Source organism: Hoplias malabaricus, chromosome 15, assembly GCF_029633855.1.
Source record: "Hoplias malabaricus isolate fHopMal1 chromosome 15, fHopMal1.hap1, whole genome shotgun sequence".
Classification (NCBI taxonomy): Eukaryota; Metazoa; Chordata; class Actinopteri; order Characiformes; family Erythrinidae; genus Hoplias; species Hoplias malabaricus.
Genome location: NC_089814.1, coordinates 31,699,680 through 31,725,772, shown reverse-complemented (window position 1 = coordinate 31,725,772; position 26,093 = coordinate 31,699,680). Strand labels below are relative to the sequence as shown.

At 43.4% G+C, this 26,093-nt stretch overlaps 2 protein-coding genes across 3 annotated transcripts in view; one reads left to right on the top strand and one right to left on the bottom strand.

The window, feature by feature from the left end:
• Nucleotides 1–311: 311 nt before the first annotated feature.
• arl10 (ADP-ribosylation factor-like 10) lies at nt 312–10,697 on the bottom strand. Of its 2 annotated transcripts, XM_066645756.1 has the most exons (5): nt 10,465–10,697; nt 7,641–8,837; nt 4,061–4,235; nt 3,471–3,646; nt 312–1,327 (listed from the first exon to the last, which is right to left on the bottom strand). In XM_066645756.1, exons 2-5 carry the CDS (start codon nt 7,773–7,775, stop codon nt 1,160–1,162), a joined length of 654 nt encoding a protein of 217 aa, XP_066501853.1. In that variant the 5' UTR covers nt 7,776–8,837; nt 10,465–10,697; the 3' UTR covers nt 312–1,159. The 2 variants fall into 2 exon arrangements, with proteins under 2 accessions (XP_066501853.1, XP_066501852.1); XM_066645755.1 differs by lacking the exon at nt 10,465–10,697 and having other exon boundaries at nt 7,641–9,560.
• Nucleotides 10,698–11,686: 989 nt separating this feature from the next.
• Nucleotides 11,687–26,093, top strand: part of wwc1 (WW and C2 domain containing 1) — a 40,936-nt gene continuing 26,529 nt past the window's right edge. Inside the window, exons 1-5 of the mRNA XM_066645551.1 lie at nt 11,687–13,387; nt 20,812–20,921; nt 21,787–21,990; nt 24,211–24,287; nt 24,476–24,555. Of these exons, the coding sequence (XP_066501648.1) occupies nt 13,269–13,387; nt 20,812–20,921; nt 21,787–21,990; nt 24,211–24,287; nt 24,476–24,555 (590 nt within the window). The 5' untranslated portion in view covers nt 11,687–13,268. The remainder of the gene's footprint in view (nt 13,388–20,811; nt 20,922–21,786; nt 21,991–24,210; nt 24,288–24,475; nt 24,556–26,093) is intronic.

Here is a 26,093-nt window from a genome sequence, read left to right as displayed (position 1 = left end):
TACCTAGATATCTAGGATGAGGTAAACTTGCATATCCTAATGCAGCAGGTAGATCTAATACAGTGTAAGGATGAGCTTAAACCAGTCAAAGTCATAGATGGTGATCGTTTAAGCCAGTGGTTCCCAAATATTTCTGCAGTGGCATCTTTTATAGATGTAGAATATTTTATATAAACAGCACAAAAAGTAAGGAAATACATCTTGTTTCTTCAACTTTAAACATCCAGTCACCAAACGAGTCAATGGCAAAATAAGCTGTTTGGCTTCGGCAGAGAGGATTTGACCAGTTTTTTCATGGGCGCAACCCACATACTCAGCTCTACTGCTCATCCCACAAATGCCTGTTCCTTACGAATGTGGCACCATTGAAAAGGAAAATAAACAGGCTTTCCAGCGGTATAAGATTTACTGCCAAGAAGCATTGTTACAATAGAGAAGTTATCCACCAAACACAAATTTCCCTACTTTTTGTGCTATGTTTATTTGAAGGCCACCCCACACACACACTTTGGGAACCACTGGAATAAACTAATACCGAAGGTATCAATGTAATCAGAAAGTGTATATCGTGAGTAGTACTGTCTGTTGTAAACAGTCATGAGTTGATTAAAGGGGGTCTTAAGTGTACAACGTCTTCTAATGACCCCCATCTGAAACCGATAATGATTATTGTAGTTGTCTGAGGTATCAACTGCTTTGCTCAGTGCAGCATGCTGGAGGCAAACGTAAGGATTCATAGTAAACCAGAGACATGAAAAACGACCAAAATAATGGAAGTACGAACATGCACCGATGACATTCAGATTGCAAACAATCGTCGAAGTAGATGAGATTAAACATTAAAGGTTGTAACAGACCTCCTTGCAACACAAGAACCTATGAAAAATGGAGGTACAGTACCTCGGTTTACACGGACGATAATATTTTACGACCAAGGAACATAAGCCAGAGTAAGTTGTGTCTTGGATGCTACCCTTGTTTGCCCCACAATGTTAATTGAGAATCATAGCAAGTGTTTGTACACCATCAGTTCATTTGATCGTGTTGTACTTCCTGTCCTTCCTAAGTTCACTGGGGGTGAGTCTTCGTCGTTATCGCTGTCGTAGAAATCATCTTAGATAACGACCCCTTTCTCAGCTTGTACTCTTGTACTGTGACCTTAGGCCAGCTTTAACAAGAGGTCCTGAAGACTTTGGAGGCTGCAGGCTGCTGTGGCTCCCACCGAGCTCAGCTGAAGGGACAGGAGGAAGAGCTTCCTATGATCCGCCACCGAGCTCAATGAGAGAGCGTCTCGCAGTTCAGGCACACTAACAGCGTTTGGCTTGTCCTGTAAAGGAACATGAGGAGAACCTTTGTCAGAAAGCAAACAGACTAGCACTGCTCTGATGGATAAGGTTAAAGCAGAGTTTGGGAAACATTTAAAATTTTTGTCTTGTCTGGAGACATTACTCTGTACTTTATTAATTATTACATACTATATTCATTCGTTTATTTGTCATATATAACTTCTTATCCAGTTCGGGGTGGCGGTGGGTCCGGAGTCTACCTGGAATCACTGGGTGCAAGGTGGGAACACACCCTGGAGGGGGCGCCAGTCCTTCACAGGGCGACACACACTCACACCTACGGACACTTTTGAGTTTCCAAACCACCTACCAACGTGTATTTTTGGAGAGTCGGAGGAAACCCATGCAGACACGGAGAACACACCACACTCCTCACAGACAGTCACCCGGAGGAAACCCACGCAGACACATGGAGAACACACCACACTCCTCACAGACAGTCACCCGGAGGAAACCCACGCAGACACAGGGAGAACACACCACACTCCTCACAGACAGTCACCCGGAGGAAACCCACGCAGACACAGGGAGAACACACCACACTCCTCACAGACAGTCACCCGGAGGAAACCCACGCAGACACAGGGAGAACACACCCCACTCCTCACAGACAGTCACCTGGAGGAAACCCACGCAGACACAGGGAGAACACACCACACTCCTCACAGACAGACACCTGGAGGAAACCCACGCAGACACAGGGAGAACACACCACACTCCTCACAGACAGTCACCCGGAGGAAACCCACACAGACACGGGGAGAACACACCACACTCCTCACAGACAGTCACCCGGAGGAAACCCACGCAGACACAGAGAGAACACACCACACTCCTCACAGACACAGGGAGAACACACCACACTCCTCACAGACAGTCACCCGGAGGAAACCCACGCAGACACAGAGAGAACACACCACACTCCTCACAGACACAGGGAGAACACACCACACTCCTCACAGACAGTCACCTGGAGGAAACCCACACAGACACAGGGAGAACACACCACACTCCTCACAAACCAGAAAAATTTGTTCCCAACTGGAACCAAAGGAGAGTTGCTTTTTCAGCGTGAACCATGGCGTAGTCCATGGGCGTGTAGAGGTTCGGTAACTCAGGAAGGAGCTTGATCCTTATGTAAGCGTTATCGAGCTGTCCAGTGTCATTTTCAACGTTTCATATAAATAAATAGTAGGAAATAAAACAGGAACATGCTACGTTTGTGTGTGTTTCTGGGGCTGTGTTTGGCATGAAATCATGCGCATTGGTCAGACCCTTGGTTACGTTTCTCTGCTGTTCACAAGCTCAGCAGGACGGCTCTGAACTCATTTACACAGTGTTTTATCTCACTCTAGTCTGACTCCATAGTAAATAAATAATAAATAATGACCGTAGCATGACTCTGACAGTTTATCTATGGCTCTGGCGCTGTATTCAGCCATAGCCATGGCCCCCCGCTGATGACGTATACTTGGTTCCCTCCAAACTTGTAGAAACATGGGTGGGTTCACCGACTGTCCACCAACAGGTTCCGGTTGGACAATCGCTCTGTGTGTGACAGTGACACTACCTGCTGCATCTCCGTGCTGCCCATATGTAGCCACTTCATCATGATCAGGTTCATGGTGGGGCCAAAAGCCTACCCAAAATCATCAGGTGCAGAGCAGGGATACACCCAGGACAGAGCCCCTGTCCATCACAGGGCTTCTCTCACACCTGTGGATAAGTTTCGCCCAGGCAATCCACCTACCACGTGTTTTTGGGTTATGGGAGGAAACCTACACAGACACAGGGATAACACACCAAACTCCCGACAAACAGCACACTAAGGATACTCTACACCAGAGCTTTTCAGATCTGGACTTTTGAGCCTACAAGGATCCAGGTTGCCAGATTGTGTCGACAGTGTTAAATAACCTCAGCAAAGTTTCTGTGCCTTATAGCAGTGACACTTACAGCATGTGACCAAGCCACTACAATATTCCTTCCACTATTGGGCTGTGAACTGTGCAGCACTCCATTAATATACATTTTGGCTCTCCTGACACGCCCATAAACTATTGATGAGTAAATATTGTTTATTTATTATTTTGTACAAGGATATCACGTTTCCATTGTTCTTACCTGTTTATTTCCCAATATCACCACTGGGAGTTGAGTGTCTGCCCTAAGCAATCGATGGAGCTCATCCTTAGCCAGTTGGAGTCTGTTTCTGTCTGAGGAGTCCACCACATACACCAAGATGTGTGTTCTCCTCAGGAACTCTGCCCAGTACACACGCAAGTCCTCACCGCCTCCGACTGACACGCACAAAAACACAGTCACGTGACAGTTTCCCTTCCCTATTTCAATCGTTTAGATTCTGGCCTTGTTTATATGACACACACTAAACCCACTGTAGGGCTAAAGTACATCCTCCATAATGGTTTTCCATTAACTGTTATCTGCGTTTGAGTAACTGTCCCTTTAAGTCAATACCCACCCATGTATGAAATTAGCAGCCAGAAAAAGGAACAAGAGCTGTTTCTTTACAAACACCAAGTGCTCTATGCTTGACATAGAAAGACCCATAGAAAGTGGACTTTCATAACAGTTGCCTATGTGCCTTTGGGTAAAGCAGCGAAATTGATTATGGTATAACTAATATGACTGGAAAATTATTAATGAAGACAGTGTGTGTGCGAGTGTAAGTGAAAACTGCATCTGATGCATACTTTCTAGGAGGTCCAGCTGGCAGACGGGAGTGTGAAGTCGAATGAAGTTGAAGCCACGTGTGGGTTTGCAGCATCTCTTGCTGGCCTCTCCACTCAGGCCCTGGAGAACACTGCTCTTTCCAGCGCCGTCCAAACCCAGGACTAACACCTGCCTCTCCCTCAGCTCCTCTTCCTCCTGTCATCACACGTTCACATGACAAAAGAAGAGCGAGAGTAACCCTTAGAGAGCCACCTTCATCGCGAGCGCTAACACAAAAACACTGCAGTTCAATAGAAGTAACTTCACATTCACGACTCTCTCACAGACTCTTACGCTGCAATCAATACTATGATTTATGGTTCTAGTAGGAGGACATATTTTATCCAGCGGATTCTCACAGATCCGGAAAAAACCCTGGACATCCCGCCTGCAAAATAAGAAAATGTTAGCATTGTCCTGGATAGGTTTAAGGCATTTAAAAATCAATGCGAGCTCTGATTACATTTCGAATTTGATGAAATGTTAAGGCTGTGTACACATTTTAAACTTGTTTTGCACAGAATAGATATAATACAGAATGGAAAACAGGTTCCTCATGCACGTTATTAAATATAAACTATAAATCCAAATCAATAAACAAAATCACAACCACTAAAGAAATTAGCTGGTGGTCTTTTCTTAATGAATGAGAATCAACATAGTGTTTCTGTTGCTGTCACTTAGCAACATCCTAGCCAATCAGACAGCTGCATGGCTGAGTGATTAGCATTCTCCTCTGAGCATACTGAGGCACTTGACAGTACAGTGTAAGCAGTAGTTCGGAACAATTTAACGACAGGATTCAGCCGTGTGGCCGTTATTGATCCGAGTGGCTTTGTCACATCTTACTTTCAAACTATAATAATTCAACCCAAAAGAATAGGGCTTTCTTTCTGGTTTATCTCAGCCTTTCTCTCTCTTGGTCTCGATTTGACACGTGAAGGGCAGGTTTGTGATAATGTTATCACAAAGTGCTATGCAAATACACTTGAGCTGGACTGAACGGTGCAATACGGCTGCCATTGAAGTGGGAGCAGGTTTGCACCTTTCCTTAACACATGAGCAGCTTTTCTGAGTACAGTAGGCTCCGCAGTCCCTAAATCCATGTGAATCTGGCCCAGCTTTGGAATTCTGGATTAATCTGGTTGAGTAATGCAGTACAGAGACTAACATTTTATAAAAATCCTAGTTAAATGTCATTAAATAGTTCATTCATTCATTACCTGTAATTATTATCCAGTTCAGGGCGGTGGTGGGTCCAGAGCCTACCTGGAATCATTGGGCACAAGGTGGAAACACACTCTGGATGGAGCACCAGTCTTTAACAGGGCGGCACACACTCGCACATTTACTCACACCTACGGACACTTTTGAGTCTCCAATCCACTTACCAACGTGTGTTTTTGGAGTGTGGGAGGAAACCGGAGCACCCAGAGGAAACCCACGCAGACACAGAGAGAACACACCACAATCCTCACAGACAGTCACCCAGAGGAAACCCACACAGACACAGGGAGAACACACCACAATCCTCACAGACAGTCACCCAGAGGAAACCCACGCAGACACAGAGAGAACACACCACAATCCTCACAGACAGTCACCCAGAGGAAACCCACACAGACACAGGGAGAACACACCACACTCCTCACAGAAATCACCTGGAGGAAACCCACGCAGACACAGAGAGAACACACCACACTCCTCACAGACAGTCACCCAGAGGAAACCCACACAGACACAGGGAGAACACACCACACTCCTCACAGAAATCACCTGGAGGAAACCCACGCAGACACAGAGAGAACACACCACACTCCTCACAGACAGTCCCCCGAAGGAAACCGACACAGACACAGAGAGAACACACCACACTCCTCACAGAGAGTCACCTGGAGGAAACCCACGCAGACACAGAGAGAACACACCACACTCCTCACAGACAGTCACCCGAAGGAAACCCACACAGACACAGGGAGAACACACCACACTCCTCACAGAAATCACCTGGAGGAAACCCACACAGACACAGAGAGAACACACCACACTCGTCACTGACAGTCACCCGGAGGAAACCCACACAGACACAGGGAGAACACACCACACTCCTCACAGACAGTCACCCGGAGCAGGTCTCGAACCCACAACCCCCAGGACCATAGAGCTGTGACAGATGCTACCTGCTGTGCCACGGTGCCGCCCCAAAACCCTTAATTTATGTTAAAAAAAATACATTTCAGTTATTCTGTGAAAACACTGGGAATATTTGAAAAAAGAAAGAGAATCATTGTCACAGATTCTGGTTTTTATTGCATTTTACAAAATTTCCCAACCGTCCTGGGAATGGGGTTTGTGTTTCCAAATGATGGCCTTCTTTGCTGGAGGGGAGAAAAACAAGCTCTGTTCTTGTTTCAGATCTGAACACTTCCGTGGCTATTTGTGTCCATCCTTCCACTGTGAGAAGACAACCCAACAATGTGGGTCTGAAAGGACGTGTAGCTACCAAGACAGCAAAATCTTAAAGCAGGTCTAAAATAACTAAGCTTTAAATACAAATGACATTCTAAAGAGTGAATTTAATTATATTCATTCATTCCCTCACTGTCTGTAACCCTTATCCAGTTCAGGGTCACGGTGGGTCCGGAGCCTACCCGGAATCACTGGGCGCAAGGCGGGAACACACCCTAGAGGAGGCGCCAGTCCTTCACAGGGTGACACACCATTGTCTGAAGCCCTCTATTTCACATAAAGCTGTCGCTAAACCATTTCTCATGTTTATTTGACTGTAAACATATGGCCACACTGACAAACAGCTAAGGCTGGACATGCAGGCAGTTCCACTAAAAATGGCTGATGTATGGAAACCTCTGTCCACTCTGTGAGACACTCCTCCCTCATTGGTCCACCTTGTAGATGTAAAGTCAGAGACAGTAGCTCATCTGTCGCTGCACAGTGTGTGTCGCTCGTCCTCTAGTCCTTCATCAGTGACACAGGACGCTGTCGGCTGGATGTTTTTGGTCGGTGGACTGTTCTCAGTCCAGACACCGAGGGGTTTAAAAACTCCAGCAGCACTGCTGTGTCTGATCCACTCTACACCAGCACAACACACACTAACACACCACCACCACGTCAGTGTCACTGCAGTGCTGAATACATACAACCCACCCAGAAAATCAGGAATGGGGCTAATAAAGTATGCAGAGATTCATATAAATATGTATAAATATATGATTAAACAAGCACGGGTCACTGAGATAAACTTTTCATAACATGATGCAATTGCAACAAGTCATCCTCAGAGACCGACCCGTCTGCTGTGTTGTTGTTCTCCTGTTTGTGCTGAATGGAGTCTGTTCTCTAACAGCCCAGAGCTTCACTTCATGCACATTTGCATAACATCTGCACGGTTTAACACCACACACCTGGGAAAGTTTTATTCTATTCCATGTTCAGTTCATCTCCCCCTCTCCTTCAGCTCCTGCAGTGCGAACTCAACAGCACTGTGTCAGAGAATACAACTTCAGATAAACCAACATAAAAAAACAACAACACACCACCGACCTCCTTGAACATGTAGTAGTCTTCCGGAGTCCATACGCGCCTCTTGTATAACAGGTTCACCGCCACGAATAAAGCGGCTCCGACGGCAGTCACCGCGGCGGTGAGAGCGACGGAGATGTGCCGGAGCAGGACCATGCCGGGCCGGGCAAGGCTCAGCGGATTCCCCGTCCGCTGCTGATCCGAGACTGTGTGGACACTGCTTCTGAAACCGCGCTGTGCCGCTGAGAGAGCGCCGACACAAACACACAGAGAGAGAGAGAGAGAGAGAGAGAGAGAGAGGCGCCCGGTTACCAGCACACGTGACCGCGCTTGTTTTGTGTTGAGAAGCACCCGTCTGTTCCTTTTCCTCTGATTGGTCGAGCCCTGAGGAGGGGCGGGGCAAGTCCGGCTACTGACAGAATCGACAACCGTTGAGAGAAAGTGTGTGGCGTTCGATTCAGTTACAAACCGATTCCTTTTAACTTCTAATGATGCGTTCGATTCAGTCAAATCCGAACCGATTCTTATTCAGTTTACACAATCTTATGTTCATTTCAGTTTAGTGAACCGGCTCTATTTAAAGAGTATAAACACCCTCAGACCTGATTAAACAGCTGAATTTTATTATTTTGTAACAAGAAATATATATCAGCCTTGCGTAAAATGTAAGTTATATTTCCAGTAAAAAAAATTAAGTTATTTATGGTACTGAAATATATAGCTACATAATTTATTCATTCGTTCATTCAGAGTCTAATATGTTTTGAGCCTGCAATATGGACTGAATGCCTTAAAATGATCAAACGTGCTGTTTTTCCCCCACTTTTGTACACATTAGACATGTTAAAAAAGTTCACTCATTGTCTGTAACCCTTATCCAGTTCAGGGTTGTGGTGGGTCCGGAGCCTACCCGCTATCACTGGGCACAAGGTGGGAACACACCCTGTAGGAGGCGCCAGTCCTTCACAGGGCAACATTCACTCACACACTCACACATGCAGACACATTTGAGTCGCCAATCCACCTACCAACGTGTGTTTTTGGACCTAGCCTTCACTTATCGTGGCTTTGGAGGAGGACCACAGGGCCCAGAGCTGTATTTGGGACAAGGCTTCATGGGATGGAATGGGTGTTGGTGGGGTCACATCTTTCCAAAGCCTCTCAAAGAAGATCATTAGTTCATGGTTATTCTCCTCCACATGGACGTATGCTTTCAGCCTGAAACACAAATAGATGATGGAAAAAGTTTCTTGTGAATGTATGAATCAGTTTGGCTGATTTAAAAAAAGAAAAGTATCTTTAAAATGTCAATAATTGATGAGTAAGACATTCTTATTAAGGTGCGTCATTAAAAAGAGTGAAGCATGAAGTCAGAATGTTGTTATCTCAGTGGGGAGAGCAGCCTAATGGTTTCCTGCAAGAATGATGAATTTGATAAAGAGACTCATGCTTTTATGGCTCTTACTAGACTGATTTGTATTTGTATTAAATGTGCACTAGGTGAGTTTACTTCTTTTTTGCAAGTAGTACCAATAAACTGTAAAATATGAAGGATGTTAAGGAAATGTGCTATTTAAGAAATGGCATCAACACAAGTGCATTCTGAAAAACACCACTGTTTTTTGTTTTTGTGGTTGTGGTTCTGCTTGGGAGATAGAAGTCGCCTTGACTGAAATACCAGCGCATCAGTCAGGGTTCAGGATGTGGGACTTCTGAGCGCCAGTCCTTCACAGGGCAACACACACACTCACCGACAATTTTGAGTTTCCAATCCACCTACCAAAATGTGTTTTTGGAGCGTGGGAGGAAACCCACGCAGACACAGGGAGAACACACCACACTCCTCACAGACAGTCACCCGGAGGAAACCCATGCGGACACAGGGAGAACACACCACACTCCTCACAGACAGTCACCCGGAGGAAACCCATGCGGACACAGAGAAAACACACCACACTCCTCACAGGCAGTCACCCGGAGGAAACCCACGCAGACACAGAGAGAACACACCACACTCCTCACAGACAGTCACCCGGAGGAAACCCACGCAGTTACAGGGAGAACACACCACACTCCTCACAGACAGTCACCCGGAGGAAACCCACGCGGACACAGGCAGAACACACCACACTCCTCACAGACAGTCACCCGGAGGAAACCCACGCGGACACAGGGAGAACACTCCACACTCCTCACAGACAGTCACCCGGAGGAAACCCATGCGGACACAGGGAGAACACACCACACTCCTCACAGACAGTCACCCGGAGGAAACCCATGCGGACACAGGGAGAACACACCACACTCCTCACAGACAGTCACCCGGAGGAAACCCATGCGGACACAGAGAAAACACACCACACTCCTCACAGGCAGTCACCCGGAGGAAACCCACGCAGACACAGAGAGAACACACCACACTCCTCACAGACAGTCACCCGGAGGAAACCCACGCAGTTACAGGGAGAACACACCACACTCCTCACAGACAGTCACCCGGAGGAAACCCACGCGGACACAGGGAGAACACTCCACACTCCTCACAGACAGTCACCCGGAACGGGACTCGAACCTCCAGGACCCTGGAGCTGTGACAGAGACACTCCCTGCTGCTCCACTGTGTCCTCCACAGTCCCATGCATCAAACAACATATTCAAGGCCATTGCATGTAATAGCATTCTGTGCGATTCAGACGTCTGGTTCCAATCACCAGCACTAGGAACCATTCTGACTTAGTACATTTCTCTAAAACAGAGGATTCCACACCACAAAGTATGAATCATTTAATCAACACTATAAACTATTTAATAATGCAGATATTTGAGGAACAATTGGGGAATTTACCTTTAACACAGACTGTTCTTTTAGTGGCCTGAGATGTGCGAAAGACTGTGGCCTCCTTGGACTTTAGTTGTTCACTCATGCTCCAATAGAGGGCGTTGTGCTTTTTTTTTAATTCAGTCTGGAACTGGACACTTGATTTCTGTGCAACTGCTTCAAACAGCAGAGCTTTATAGTTAATAGTATGTAAACAATATGCGGTCAATTTAAAAAATGGATTATGGAGAGTAAAGGAAGGGCCAGAATATGAGACCAAATAAGAATAAGAATAAGAGACCAAATATGTACAGCAAAGAATATGTTATTAAATATTAATTGAATGTTAGTAGTTTGTTTATAAACACTTTTTCAAATTATATAACTTCAGGGTGTATTTTGTGTTCCCTGATCATTATAACAACCAATATTTTCATATTGCACACTGGTTATATAGATTATTATTATTATTATTATTAATATTATTATTATTATTATTATAAGGATCACATATGTGTGAGTGAATGTGTGAGTGTGTGTCGCCCTGCAAAGGACTGGCGCCCCCTCCAGGGTGTGTTCCTGCCTACTGGATAAGGGTTACAGACAATGAATGAATGAATATAAAAACAATTTCCAGAAAAGTTGCGATTTGTTTGAAAACGTAATAAAAACAAGATTCTGTGATTTGTTATCTGTGATTTGACCCTGTATAAAGAAAATATTTCCAATGTTTTCACTGAACAACTTGATTTTACTTTGTGAACAGAAACACATTTTGAATTTGTTACTTATTACAACCTGAAAATAAATAAATACACTATATAATCATTTAACAACTGAGGATAATATTTGTTGCACTTTTGCAACTGGACTTTTTGCCCATTCTTGTTGTACACACCCAGTAAACAATTAGTCGTTGATTCAACGTTGAAATAACGTAATGACTGCCGTCTAATCAACGTTCTCTTAAGGTTGAAAATGAAAGTTGAAAAGACGTCCAAACACAGACATTGAAAAGTCGACTATTAGACGTATTTTGGACGTCCATTGGCGTTATTAATTGGTCCTGAAATAAATGACTTGTACAAAACGCGTTTTGGACGTCCACTGACGTTATCGATTGGTCACCACTTAACTAACTTATTAAGATGAATTTTGGGCGTACATTGATGTTTAAAATATGTCCTTGACGGACAGACTACTTTTAGACCTATTTTGAACTTCCAGGGATGTTCCTTGTTTACTGGGCAAGACCTGATCTGCTCGAATGTCTGTTGTTGCTTTTGCCTGTTTCTCCTCTTCATGATGCACCATTGGAGACAGGTCTGGTCTGCAGTCAAGCACAGACTCTGTCTACGCTGCCATGCTGCTCTAGCACACGCAGAATGAGGCCCTGTGTTGTCTTGCTGAAATAACCATGAACTTCCCAGTAAACGTCATGATGCCTTGATGACAGCATACGTCTCTCTAAAATCCCAGTATATCATAAAATCCTTGACTGTCACGTCTGTGTAAGTGCCACATGCTGGCCCCAAGGTGATGGTTTTTGGACCTAAGAAATCAATGTACGTTTTTTCCGGAAAACCATCTGTAATGGTAGAACTACAAAATGCAAGCTAATGCAAACTACTAAATGAACATTAGGTAATATTTTTACCTCAAATTACAGCTTCAAAATCATTGTGATTCTTCACTGACCTGTACTCGTTTTGTACTAGACATGCTTATGTGTTTAGGACAAGACGAGAGTCATGTTTATGGTCAGGGTAAGTTTCCAGAAAAGGCATGTACGCCTATGTAATTGGCCCAAAATGTATTAAAACTGTGTGTATGTGTGCTATATATAGTCAATAAGCACAGTGAACGCGTCTCGTTTCCCGCTATTAGAAGGGTTACGGTCGTCACCTGTGTGACGTCACCGTGTCCAACCGCAGTACTAGCGACTGAGCTTGGGTCGTGAATTGGCAGAGTCTCATACACTTTTCATACAGAGAAAGAGAGAGAGGAGCAGAGGACCGCACACACACTAAGTCTCTCTCACAGACAGAATACTAACGCGGAGAGGTTAAATAAAGAGGTCCTGGAAAAAAAAGCTCCGTGTTTGTGGATAAAGACGCTGAGAAGACGGAGCAGCGAGCTAACGTTAACGTTCAGTGACTCTCTCTCTCTCTCTCTCTCGCGCTGCTAACAGGCTAACCGAGAGCTAGCGTTAAACATGGTGGTCAGGCTTTGAGAGAAAACTCCAGCATGTTTTACATTTTCTCTTTCTCTGGGGCTTTTCTTTCCGTGTTTATCGGCTACGGAATGTAACGTCAGTTGGGACTAAACTTCTCGTCCAGTCTCCGTTCGCTCTCGCCCGCAGGTCCTTGTCGTGGACCCTCCTTTTCAAATAAAACCCAAGTTTATGAGGCGGTCGATGTCGGTTGGAAGCGGATAGAAGTTAAAGCCGAGTTTTAGTGCATGTTTTCGGGTTGAGTTATTATGTAGCTCTACTTTCTGGCTGGTTTTATGATGCCCGGCTCCGGTACAAAGTGTGCGGGAAGACGGAGAAGTTGTCCGGGAAAGTCGTCGTCGACGTCGCTGTTGTTGTTGATGGTCCAGGTCCTGGATGAGGATGATGCTCCACAGTAGACTGCAGTAGAAACCCAAACTGGGATTAATACTCTCACGACGACTGGATTAACGCTAAACCGAACCATGGATTATCCTCAAACTGTCGGAAATTAATGGCATTTTGGCGCTTCTTCAGCACTGGATCCCAACAGCACATGGTTCGCCTTCAACTCGATTTAATAGACTTGGAGGGCATATTACATGGAGACTAGTTGGTCATGCCAAGGAAGGAGTTACCATTGCCAGAGGGTTGGGAAGAAGCCCGAGATTTTGACGGGAAGGTGTACTACATTGACCACATCAATCACACCACCAGCTGGATTGACCCCAGGGATAGGTATGACCTGCTAGATACCGTCTCTGCAATGTTCCATTTATTCCCATACTGAAAAAACGTCACAGCATACAGTGTAAAAAGGGCTCTAACTTCATTTTATACACAGCCACATCATGGATTACAGTATGCAGATCTGCTGAGGACGTGTGCTTAAATTCACCACAAATAATCGTTCTACAGTGGTGTTCAAACCGTTGCCCGATGCACAAACATCTGCTAAATGTTCTCTTTAATGTTTACAGTGTCTGAAAAACACTGACTGCACCCACAAGCTATTTTGTGTTCATACGTGTGCACTACTTTACAATAAAACAACTTTTATGAATGGTTTAGAAATGTGTAGGTCATAAACGGAATTCAGTAATAAGCAATAACAAACACATAATGACCTGTTAAAGCTGATCTATATTAATTTAATACGTGACAAAGACAACGAAGTATGGTCAAATACAAACGCACAGTTTGGCAAGCAACAGGTTAGTATTGTGTTTACTTATTTATCTATTCTTACAGCTTATTAATGAAAAGGTTTAAATATACAAAGTGTTTATGCCCAAAGTGATGAGCATTTTAAACCTTTCGTGAACCCCTTGTGTGGATTGTTTGATTGTAAACGGGTTCCCGCACCCGATCACCATACAGCTCACTCACATTTTGGTCGCACCACACTTTTCCTCAGCTCTGGTTCTTTCTCTGGCTCCCAGTCATTTTTCTACTGTAAAGAAACCAACCACGAATGATGTATTTTTGTATCGAATGTTCAGCATTTCAGTGAGTGGTAGTTTTCGCCATTAACTTAACTCCCATTGGACTTTGGCACAAAATCTTTGGAGGAATGCTCTAAGATTATTAGAGAGTTTTCAAGCTTCACTGACTCAGACCCTGTAGCACGGATTCAAAGTAGCTTTGCAGAAAGGAGGAGGGGGGGACCTTGGCTATTCCTCTTTGTGCTTTGCATGGCTAGTGTTTTTCTCCCCTTGCTTCTTTCTCTCCCTCTCGCTCGGCTCAAAGAATTGGAACACGATAGTGATCCGACCACATATTTCTCCTTTTGTGTGGTGCAACAGGTTTGACTGTAGCCAGGAAACCAAGATGGCAGAAATTTGTAAACAAGTACCTAGGACACATTCCTAAAAGTACTGCATGAGCGCGGCCCATAGAGGCGTGCTAAAGCGAAGGCTGATTCTTCCAAATCCCTTTCACTGCATGCCAAGGTGCACAGCAAGGTCAAAGTGCACCACACAGCTCTGCAGACGGGTAAATAGCAGCCTAAATGCACATTTTTTTTAAATTTCTTGTCCATCTGAGAGCTAGTGGCCCAGGGCTAGAGTCGGAGCTCAGGCATTCAGAGTGGAGATCAGTTTGCTCTGTTTTAAGTTCAAATCCAGTTAGCTCATATATGTTGTAGTGTGTTAAGCACATATGATACATTCAGTTTGATCTGTTTTAATTAAAAAATTATGTATTTTATCTCAAACACAGTGGAGTCTGAGTAATATGAACAGGGCTGGTTTGAACTGTGCATGGCTGTCATATAATGACTGCAAGGATCCGCATAAAAATCAGGATATAAAGGGCTTTCCAGCGATTGCGTTGACGTTGGGTCTCTGCACACACCGTCTTGCATCAAAGGAGCTGATTAAAAATTACCAACGTTTCAAATCCTGACCCAAATCTGTCAGTGCGTCTGCCTATCTCCCTCCTCTACAGCACATCCCATGTTGACGCTCTCGGTGCTCCCCTGCTGTGCAACAGTTGGCGCGTTCTGTTTCCATGCACATTTATCCCTACCTCGCCAAATAATACAAAAACATCTGAGTGTGTAGTTGTCAATACAACAATAATTCTCCATGGCAGCTTACGCCTCAGACATACGAAGTCTATGTGAATAGCGGGAGACCACAAGTTTGCATGTGGTACAGTTATTTATCTGACAGTTAATCAGTGGCTAACAAGCAACTGAGCAACACTTTTTAACATAAATCTGCCTCCAGCGCTGTGCTGAACTGCTGGCCTGTTTGAATTGGTACAATTATTGCACTGAGAAGTAATATAAAAGTGTTTATATTGGATTTGTTCAAGTTTGAAGTCATAATATTTATAATTTTGTAGAATACATATCTGTGTGAGTTAAGAAACTGAATATTTCGACCAAAATAATCTTCCACAGCAGACGAATAAACAGTATAAGACGGGAATTTCTATTTATTTTCAGAATAAAATTGTTAAGGTTTAAACACTGCTGTTGAGAGTAGTTTACTATGAAATAAAGCACTGTACAGAAACGTATCAAGTTATTTTTGTCTCGACAGAGTGTTAGGAATTAGACATCCATAGTAAAAATAGCTTATAATAGCCACTTTAAGAAATTCACAGATTTCTTACAGAAAAGTGCCATAAAGGCGACTGATATCATATAAGAACCATGTTTGAAAACGATGTTTGTGAGAGAGAAATCCCAAAACCTACAACATGTTTAAAAAATAAGCATAAAATGAAATGAAGAAGTGTTGTGAAAAACAAGCAACAGACAAAGAAAAACCAGCTCATGCGCTGGTCAAATTAAATCGCCTCTAAAACAATTATCTAAAAGTTGTAGGCTTTCTGGTCTGGGGTCGTGTATCTCGAGGTTGGCGAGTTTCTTTACAGAACACCATTTCATATTAAAACACTCTGAATTATTTTTTCCATGCAACACCAATTGAATTATGCCAAGAAATGGTGTCATTATCATTAACCCACACGAAAGCGTACCACCATTCAATAGTTCTTTCCTGCGGTTGGAAAAACACAGTCAAACAAATACAGTACTTGTATCTGCACATACTTTGTAGTGAACACTCTGGTGATTAACGCACTTAAGAGGTGAGGAAGCAGAGGTTGACTTAGTCACTTTTGATTAAACATTGAAGTAAAGTTTGCTTTAGATTGGCCCCTGCTGTGCCGAACCTTTATTATGAGTTGTTTTGTTCCCAGTTTGAAAACGTTTACGAGAGTTCGCGTTATGCTCTGTAGTGCATTCCTGAGTATAGAGCACAGTCTTGGCTCATCACAGTTGAAAACATTAGCCTTGGGATTTGAACGGGTTCAGCATTTCTGACAGAAGACATAGACATGGACTATGTGTAAAGAAGACTGTGGTGGCTTTATTTTGACCACAGATGGATTCCTGAATGGAGAGCAGTGCAAATTCCAAGCTGCTTAGTGACTCCCTCGTGTAAGGCACACCTGGGTTGCACTCCTCTTATAAGCCTTTCTTGTGCCAGTTGGTGCCTGGCTCTGTCCGCTGTATTTTGGAGGGAGAAAGATAAGATTACGCAGCCATGCCACAGTCGAGTGCAATAACCTGCAAACAAGTGAAACAGCTCCTAGATGAATAATGATCATAAGCCGTACAATTATCAGCTTGACAAGTTGCCTAAGACAAAGCGTTTCCCTGGGTAGCACTCGCATTCCACACAGGGCCGTATTGTTTATTTTCCCTCTCTGTGACGCACTGAAAACATTCGCTCAGGTAAATGGAATGTTATCTCTTGCTCTGATAGGAGCTTGGCCATCGTCAGGGGTGCAACGGCCTTTTATTGTTGGACCTTGAGCGCGGCGCAACGCTAGTTGGAGCCTCATAAATGACATGGGGGAATTTATAGTGTGCGCTGAATGAAAGTGTCTGACTCACCGTTTAGCTATGCCCTGCGTTTGCACTCGGCCGCGCGCTTTGTCAGTTTGCATTAGGGCACTGGTCCTGAGCTTTTGACTTCACAGGGTTCCCTGTGCTCCTCTGCGGCAACTTTTTGGGGAAACGAGAGGAGAGCCATGTTCCTCAACAGCCCCTGAGCCACAGAGTGAAAACCGATCTTGATCTTGAACTTCAGAGTTTTTTGCGTTGCTTGCACGACCACTGGCTGAATGACCATAATGGCTTCCATTTTACTTTATGGCCTTTATGAAGCCCTAACAGTGTTTGCTGTGGGTATAGCGGTACACACAGGCCATGGTTTAATTCACAAACTGGCTTCACTATTCTTTATGCTCACAGTATTCTGAAAATCCTATGGCTTATATCACATTACATATCTTGCTATCAACACTACAGTGGAGTTGAATACAACTGTTTGCTTGGTGATGATCACTTGCAAATGTTGGTGTTCAAATGAACAGACGCTGGCTTAGTAGTAGTGCTTTATGTAACAATGCATGTTGTCCCATCCCTGTAATGCACACTCTCATACTTCTGCATTGTGATATTATAATTATTAGATGTAAAATGAGCTGCAGGGAGCCTACACGACTCGACTAGACTTGGCTCTTTTGCTTTTCCACTGGCCAAATCTGGTCCTGGTTCCTGGAAACAGGTGCTTTTTCAGTCCCTGCTCACGGTGAGTTCCAACCGTGCCAAGTAGGTACTAAATCTTTACGTGTCAATTCTGCAGAGCGCTGATTGGCCAGAGAGACCTGTCAATCACTACGAAATGCAGAGCTCATTCAAACCGCCGCTTGTAACATCTCTTAAGCTTTAGCAGCTTTTATATTTATTTTTATCGGACTCGGAGCAGCAGCTTGTACGTTAACCTCGAGGTGTTTTGAAGAGGTTCATATGCTGCTTGGGTCGATGGCAAACGAAAACTGGGCAGTGGAGTCATATTGAGTCAAAAAAAAAAAAAACAACAGGGCCCCAATACATGATGAGTAAACAGCGCCTGACTTTACCTCCGCCATTGTTGTGGTTTTCAAAGCCCATGATTCCGGTTAGAGACGGGGTTCATCGACATCACCGGCTCCATTTTGCGGGAGAACTGTGCTAGTGGAAAAACAACAAGCTTTTATCGAGCCGAACCGTGCCAAGTCGAGTAGAGCTGGACTGATGCAGTGGAAAAACAGATTTAAAGTTGGCTATCCGAGTGTAAATTATTTTCTAGGAGTGGATGTTGGTTTAGAGATGCAGTTAGTAATATGCTAAGTGGTGAGTATTAATCTGCCAATAGTTGAATAATAAGGAAACATAGTGAATGTGATCATAATCACGGCGCAGCCATAGCCTTATGGTTAGAGAAGTGGGCTTAGGACTGGTTCGTTCTCCACAGCCAACAGGAAATCAGGATGGTGAAGGAACAGTGCTGTCTCCTCCCTCAACATCCTTGGCTGGTGTGTCCTTGAGCAAGGCACCTAAGCCCCAACTGCTTTCAGGGGGTGGGGAATGCCACTCAGAGCCTTCCTTCCCCTAGTGTCGTAGTGTGTGTGTGTGTGTTCACTGCAACGTATGGGTAAAAGGGACACTAGATAGTATTTTTAACTTAAGATTACAGCTTCAAAATCATTGTAGCAACTCTGTGGAGGGAAAATGTTAGTCATAAAATGACAATAATTGAATAGAGAAAAGCCTATAGCATGATATTGCTTTCACACAGTTATTCAACTGTCATGGCATACTATTGAAAGGCCTATTGGAGGCTTTGCCGATTTACTGTGTTTGGTCTTTCTTTATATAAAATCTTGGCCATCCAGGGCATATCTAAAAGAGCCCAGAGATTAATGAGACCTGGAGCCAGCTATCAGCACCCACCAGCCGCTTAGCCAGTTGTGATCTCAGCCCTGCATCGGCGTGGTGGAGAGATAAAAAAGGAATAATAGGATCTGCTAGGCAGCCTCTTTCTTTGTTAGCATCTCTGATGCTTTCCCTCCTCTCCTGAGTTAAATATAGAAGAGGCCATGGGGGTCTCTGCGTGGCGTTCCATTATTAAGTGGAAAAGGAGCCGGTTCAGTTTCACGCTCTCTAAAAGTCCTGAGCCAAGGAGGAAGACAACATCTCCCGGCGTGCTGCTGCAAAAGAAATCGAGAATTAGGCAGAAGCCAAATTCATTTTTCTCTCCCTGAATTATACAGCGAACAATCGGCGAAATGGAGGCTTTGACATGCTTGGGTAGTAGTTTGATTAGGAAAATATTCTGTCTTGCACCTCCTGCTTTGTTGGCAATCATTAATTTGCTGTATGTGTTATAATAACAGGACGTACTGGTATTGCAAGCAAGGTGATAGTATGTTGAGAAGAGGTTTTTATTTTGGTGCTTTCTGATTTTAAAAGGACCCCACTGTAGTTTGGACTAGAGAGAATTCCCTGCCGAGAGGAGTGGTCTGGGTCCCAGAGCACAGGGAGTTAACCAAGGTCCTCCATTTCACATTGGAAACTGTGTTCAGCAGCTTTCTCAGGGGAGAACTGGAAGGGTAAAAATGCATCGCTGCCTCCAGCTAGAGTCATGTGAACATAAATATGCTCACCAAAAACACTACCAAGCTACACTCTGGTTAGTGGCATTCCAAAGGCTGCACAGTGTATCATTTGTTCTTCGTTTATATGATGTTGGCTTTCACAGAAATGCAAATGAGGACTCTATCCAGTCACTGCGCTTGGAGCATCTTAACTAACCAATTTCCAGTTTATGTGCGTTCTTATTAGTCAGTTAAATTGCTGTTAGGGCTGGACGATTTGGCCAAAAATGATATCGCAATATATTTTAAAAAATTTTGGTCGATACGATATAATTCAGATATAGAAATGAACAATAAAAAAGCCACAGAAAAACTGCCAAGAACTGAAAGCACCATGATATCACTATTACAGCTTTGTCGATATCAATATTTTAAAAATAACTTTAAAATTGAGTGCTGAACTGATGGCAGCGCCCCGTAATGACCATCAGTCAGTGACAGATACTGTATTTAAATGTTGAAAATGAGTTTTTAGGAGTGATTTTTTATGAAACATTTTATATTGTGATATATATTGATATTGAATTATTGTCCAGCTCCAATTGGAATGACCATATGCGGCAATATAATGGCAGTACTGATAATATGGCTATATACCACTGTTCCATTTGTATCTTCAGAAAAAACCCACAGAGAGGGGAATCTGCATACCTTTGAAACCTTAATGAGCTGGTAATTTCGTTGTTATCAAACAACCCAGCTAGCTGTTTCCAAAAGCAAGGTGCTGGCTTATGTTTGAAGGTTTGCCAACATGCTTTGTTAGCATAGCTGGCAGGCACAACCAATAAAGTGTGTGAGTGTTGCTCCCCATCGCTGCCCCATGGTCCTGAGTGCTGGGCTTGGAGGCCCACAGTGTGTTGCCTCAGAAACCTCCAGGCGATGGGTCAGCAGGACTTGTGGAATGCCAGGCCTCAGTTTCCGGCTATTGTGCTCGACAAGCACCCTAGAGGTGAATAGGCAGACATTCTTCCGCCACCCCTCCCCCTCTTGCTTTTTACACACACACACACACACACACAATGTGCTCACACATTGCACAGTGGCGACCTGAGTGACAGCCCCTATACAGAACATTCCCGGGCATGGGTGATGACATTGCAGCCCTGGACGCCCCTAAACCCCTGATTGCTAACTGTTGAGTGGTGTTTGTGGTGTTGCAGGCAGACCAAGCCGCTGACTTTCGCCGACTGTATTGGAGATGAGTTGCCTGTGGGCTGGGAGGAGGCCTACGATCCCCAAGTTGGAGCCTATTATGTTGACCATAACACAAGTAAGTTAAAAATATACAATGTGACCCACATTCAAAAGCTTTTCTGAGTGAGAACCAATCACACTTACTCTTTGCGCCAGCTTATGTTGACTCGCTTTCAAATATTCTGACAAGACACGGCCTGACTCAGAACTAGCCCTGGACTAGTCCTTCAGTCACTTGACTTTGATCTCTAGATTAAAGACCCAAAGAAAGAGTTTGAGCAACACATGACAAAGTAAATACAGTTTCTGTTTCTGAACTAACGGGTTTGTCTTAACCCAGGGGGTATTTTCAGGAGCTTCCAGAAGCTACAAGCTGTGTATTTACACAATTATGTATGCACACCTCCACAACGTATTATGACAAACGCAAACTGAGACTGAACCGAATCCAAGAGTTTCAAAGAACTGAATCTTTTGGAGTCGACTCATCTTCATTATCTCTGTTTACTTTGACGTTGTGGCGCTGCTCTCACTGTTAACAGCGAAGCTGCTCAGAAGGACAGCTTTGGAACCCGACTCTGAAAATAAAGAGGGATATTTTAGAGCAGTTTCAGCCCCATGTCACTGGACTTCGAGGAAAGGAGTGTCTCGATACCTGCCGTTTTAAACCACAATCCTGTCACACTCACACTTGGTTAAGTGTTACTTTAGGTTTTATGAAAACAAGTCTGATGCCTACCCAGTGGTACTATGTGCATTCTGTACATTTAATATAAATGGTTTAGCTTAATGTTTTGAGAGTTTACTTGTGAGGAGAGACGTTTTCAGACGCTCTGTTTGATATCTGCCGGTCTGAGAAGTCTATACGTTAAAATGTTTTACACTGCCGTTCAAGTCTTTGTGCTTTAATTTAACACTTGCTGTGGTCTTTTTTTACTCAGAGAGCACTCAGCTGGAGGACCCACGGGTGCAATGGCAGCACGAACAGGAGCGTATGCTGCACGAGTACCTCAGTGTGGCCAAGGATGCACTAAGTGCCCAGAAGGAGATCTACCAGGTGAAAGAGGAACGCCTCCGCCTGGCCCAGCAAGAGTATCGGCAGCTCAACGATGCCTGGAGGGACAAATCTTCCTCACAGACCAGTTGTAAGACCTGAGTTTTATGTCTGTCTCTGTGTGTGTATGTGTGTGTGTGTGGTGTGCATTATGGGGCAATGCATCTTTTTTATGTACCATTAAATTTTTCTCTGTTCCCATTGTGCAGCATTGTCTATGAACGGTTTATTTCAGGTTTAAATCCTTAAACTGGTCACATGCTCTATTTCCTCACACTTAATGTTTACATAATACTAACATTTTCAACAAATTAATTATGGAAGCTACTTAATAATATGTCGATTATATTAAAATTAAAATTTTAGGGGGTTGCCTAAAGTCTATTAAAAGGAGATGTTCAGTTCTGGTCCAATCTTTGCTCTGAATCATGCACTGAATAGACTTTTTTCCACTTTGTCAAATTATTATTCTGAAGAGCTCTGGAGCCTTTGGTCAGCTGTGGATTTTAAGACGTACTGATATTGTGGTGAACAGTGTTGCAAAAATATATGGCACGGACTGGGATATCTGTTCAATTGGAACATCCTAAAGGAACCAGTAATGTGACGTTGAAAGAAAATACTAAAAATACAAATGACTTTTATTCAGTGTTTTGATACGAGGCGTATAATGAAAATCTGTGCTTATGATTTGGTGACGTTTTTGACTCTAGGTTCACGATTTAGGTTTTCTCCTGATATTTAAAACAAGAACTTGAATATAAACATACACAGTAAAATCCCTGAAGTGAAATTATGTGAAAGAACACGCATTTTCTAGTTTTATTATTAGAATAAAATTCTCCCAACATTTAAAAGAAATAGATGTTTAAATTGTAAACAGTAAATTATTTGAGTGTGCAGCTTCACTTAATTAACAAAATTTATATGGAACCTCTCTGGTTTCCTCCCAGAGTCCAAAAACACACGTTGGTAGGTGGATTGGTGACTCAAAAGTGTCCAGGGTGTATTCCCGCCTTGCCCCCAATGATTCCAGGTAGGCTCTGGACCCACCGCGACCCTGAACTGGATAAGGGTTACAGATAATGAATGAATATATTGAACAATATTCAACAACATAAAATAGTGCAAATTCATTGCTGTCGTGTAACATTTTAAACCAAAAGAACACACAACATTTAAAGTCGTCTTTTGTAAGAGGTTTGCCAAACCTTAAATATGTTGGAGCTTTTCATTACGACGTTCAAACTGTGCTGCAGTAGCATTAAAAAGTGTTGAGATGGCGTTACATCTCCACTGTGCGCATTATCATGTTTTTGCAGTGCGATGTTTCCTGTCATGATACATCGTTGCAGTCCTATTTTGCACAGTACATATATAATGCTCTAATACCAGTGAAACAGGACTGACTATGCTACATGTTCTTGCTTGTACATTCAGAAATACATGCTGTGACGTGAGACAATTCATCACAATAACAGTAAATATTTAATCAAAGTGTGAGAGTACCAAACGCTGATGCTGCTATTGCTGAAAGCTGTGGTGGCCCGTTATAAATGATCAAAACGATCTCATTCTGACTGATCCATGACATGTTACACATAGTGTTTGCACTAATTGGCGGCACGGTGGCTTAGTGGTGAGCACGTTCGCCTCCCAGCGCTGGGATCTTGGGTTCAAGTCCCATCTGGGTGGAGTTTCCATGTTCTCCCTGTGTCTGCGTGGGTTTCCTCCGGGGCTCCGGTTTCCTCCCACAGTCCAAAAACATGGAGGGTAGGTGAATTGGCTTCTCTAATAACTGTCCTGGTGTGTGAGTGACTGAGTGTGTATGTGAATGAATGTCTGTATGTGTGAGTGAATGTGTGTGTGCCCAGATATGGATCAGCGCTCTGTCCTAGGTTAAACCCTAGTGCCCGATGCAGTCCTCCAGGTGGACGGTCGTTCCTGGTCGAGAGTACACTGTGCGCGTTTGGCTGCCGCCTCTCACCAGTGTGTGTGTGTGGATTGAGTGTTCTGAGCGTTCTGATCAGTGTGGATTGTAAAAGCATCCTTAGGTGTCTAGAAAGGCGCTATATAAGTGTAAAGATACATACATAATGTCTAAAGTATCTATTTATGCCTCACCTTCTTTATTCTGTCACTACTTTTTTGACATGTGCATGGTCCCCGACCTGAAAGTAGTGCCTTCATAGTGCCATAAAAGTTGTAAATTATTCCTCAGAGTCTGCAGGTATTATGCATGACTATGAAATGACTATGACCATACAGCAGTGATAAGATAATTGCCTTTGAACTCTTATCTTTTGTGCAGTAAATTCCAGATCCTCATCAAGCAGTAAATATGACCCTGAAATTCTCAAGGCAGAGATTGTAACTGCAAAAAGTCGGGTAAGGAATGCAAGGATCACGCTGAATATTCATCATTTGCTCTTGATGTAGGTTAGATGTTTCGTATTCAGTGTGTAGCAGTGAAGCAAGCTGTTGTGTGAATGCATGTTAATGTACATTTTCTTTGCTTGTCCCGCTCTTTTTGTCCCGTCTCCCCCTTTCCTGCTCTGTCACTCTCTTGTATTCAGGTGAATAAGCTGAAGAGAGATCTGGCCTGTATGAGGCAGGAACTGCTTTATAAGGAGCAGGGGTTTGAAACGCTGAAAGAGTAAGTGCAACCTGACCTTGTTACACAATCGCCACCAAACCGAGCGCTTCACTGCCCTAGTGTTTAGCGAATTCCTGCCTTTTCAAATACCTCCTTAGAGTCAAAAAGGACCTCTTATTATCACATGGGCCTGTTCCTTCATTAACCCGGTAAACAGCTTGTTATTAGTCTAAAGTCTTATAGTTCACTAACTAATGGTAATGATTTTGTAATTAATACTATCCTGGGTACAGGGTACAGTCAGACAACTTTCACATTCCTAAGGAAAAGTGACATTTATATATATATTTTTGGGCAATTTTACGTAGAAAAGTAAAGCCCCTGCAGTTTAGACGTCTGTGTTGAGTCACATCAGCTTTTAAAATGTAACTGCAATGGGGTACGTTATGGTACAGCTTCTGAGCATTTGCAATAAATATTACAAATGGTTCAGCTTGCAGGAAAGAGGCTAAACTGCAGTATTTTTATTTTAAATTTTTAAAATCCTCCTTAAGAATATCAAGTTATGGTGAATTTAACTTTGACAGATACTAATTTTACATATTGACAGTACAATAGTGAAAAGGGTATTTCTCTGTTTAGATGCCAGAACATATATATATATATATATATATATATATATATATATATATATATATTTATATATATATATATATATATATAATATACACAACAGCATTCATAACTTCTCCTTTGAGTCTCAGGATCAAGAAAACTCTCAGCTGACCCAGATCAGCTCCGTTGTCCACCATTTGCCCACACCCATCCTGTTTAACGCCAGTTAAGAATCTCCAGTTGATGTGACTCACAGCACTGGACTTTCTCAGTGTGTGCTAAGTTCTCTGAGAAGCTAGTCTTGTTCCTGTTGACTTGCTCTTCTCCCCTGCCTCCCTCTCCCATGTGGTGAAGAATGTGGACAGACCTGTTGCTCAGGTGGTGCGCCGATGTCTTAGTTTGCCGCCACTTGCCGCTGCTAAGTGGAGTCCACCCTACCTACACTGTAGCTGTTTTGGAATTGCCGTATCTCTAAGGACCTGTTTGTCAGTAGCACAATGGTCAAAAATTGCCATGTTACCTTTGTGTTTGTCTTGACATTTTTATTATTATTTATTAAATATTTTTGAATGATTGCGTTGAGGCTTGTAATAAACAGAAGTTGCTGTTTGGATGTTACCTTCAGCACTAATGTAACCCTTAGTAACCTGTCTCCAAAGGGGCTTAAAAATCAAAGAACATATTGTACAGAGCCAACCAGCTATGACAGAAACCTAAGCTGCGTCCCAATACTAATTCCATCTAGTGTTTGAGTATGTAGTGTGTAGTATAGTTACAAGTATTAAAGTTGGGTATACTAAAAGATCCGATGGTGGATATTTATAACCGGTTGATTTTTAAGTATGGTAATGATGGACACTACTGTCCCACAATCCAACAGGAAACGGAAAGGGAGGAGCTTCTCACATCTGGAAAGTTACTTCCTCTATACTCCCTCCATAGTGCACTTCACGGTTTATAAGACTTTGCACTAAAGATTAGAG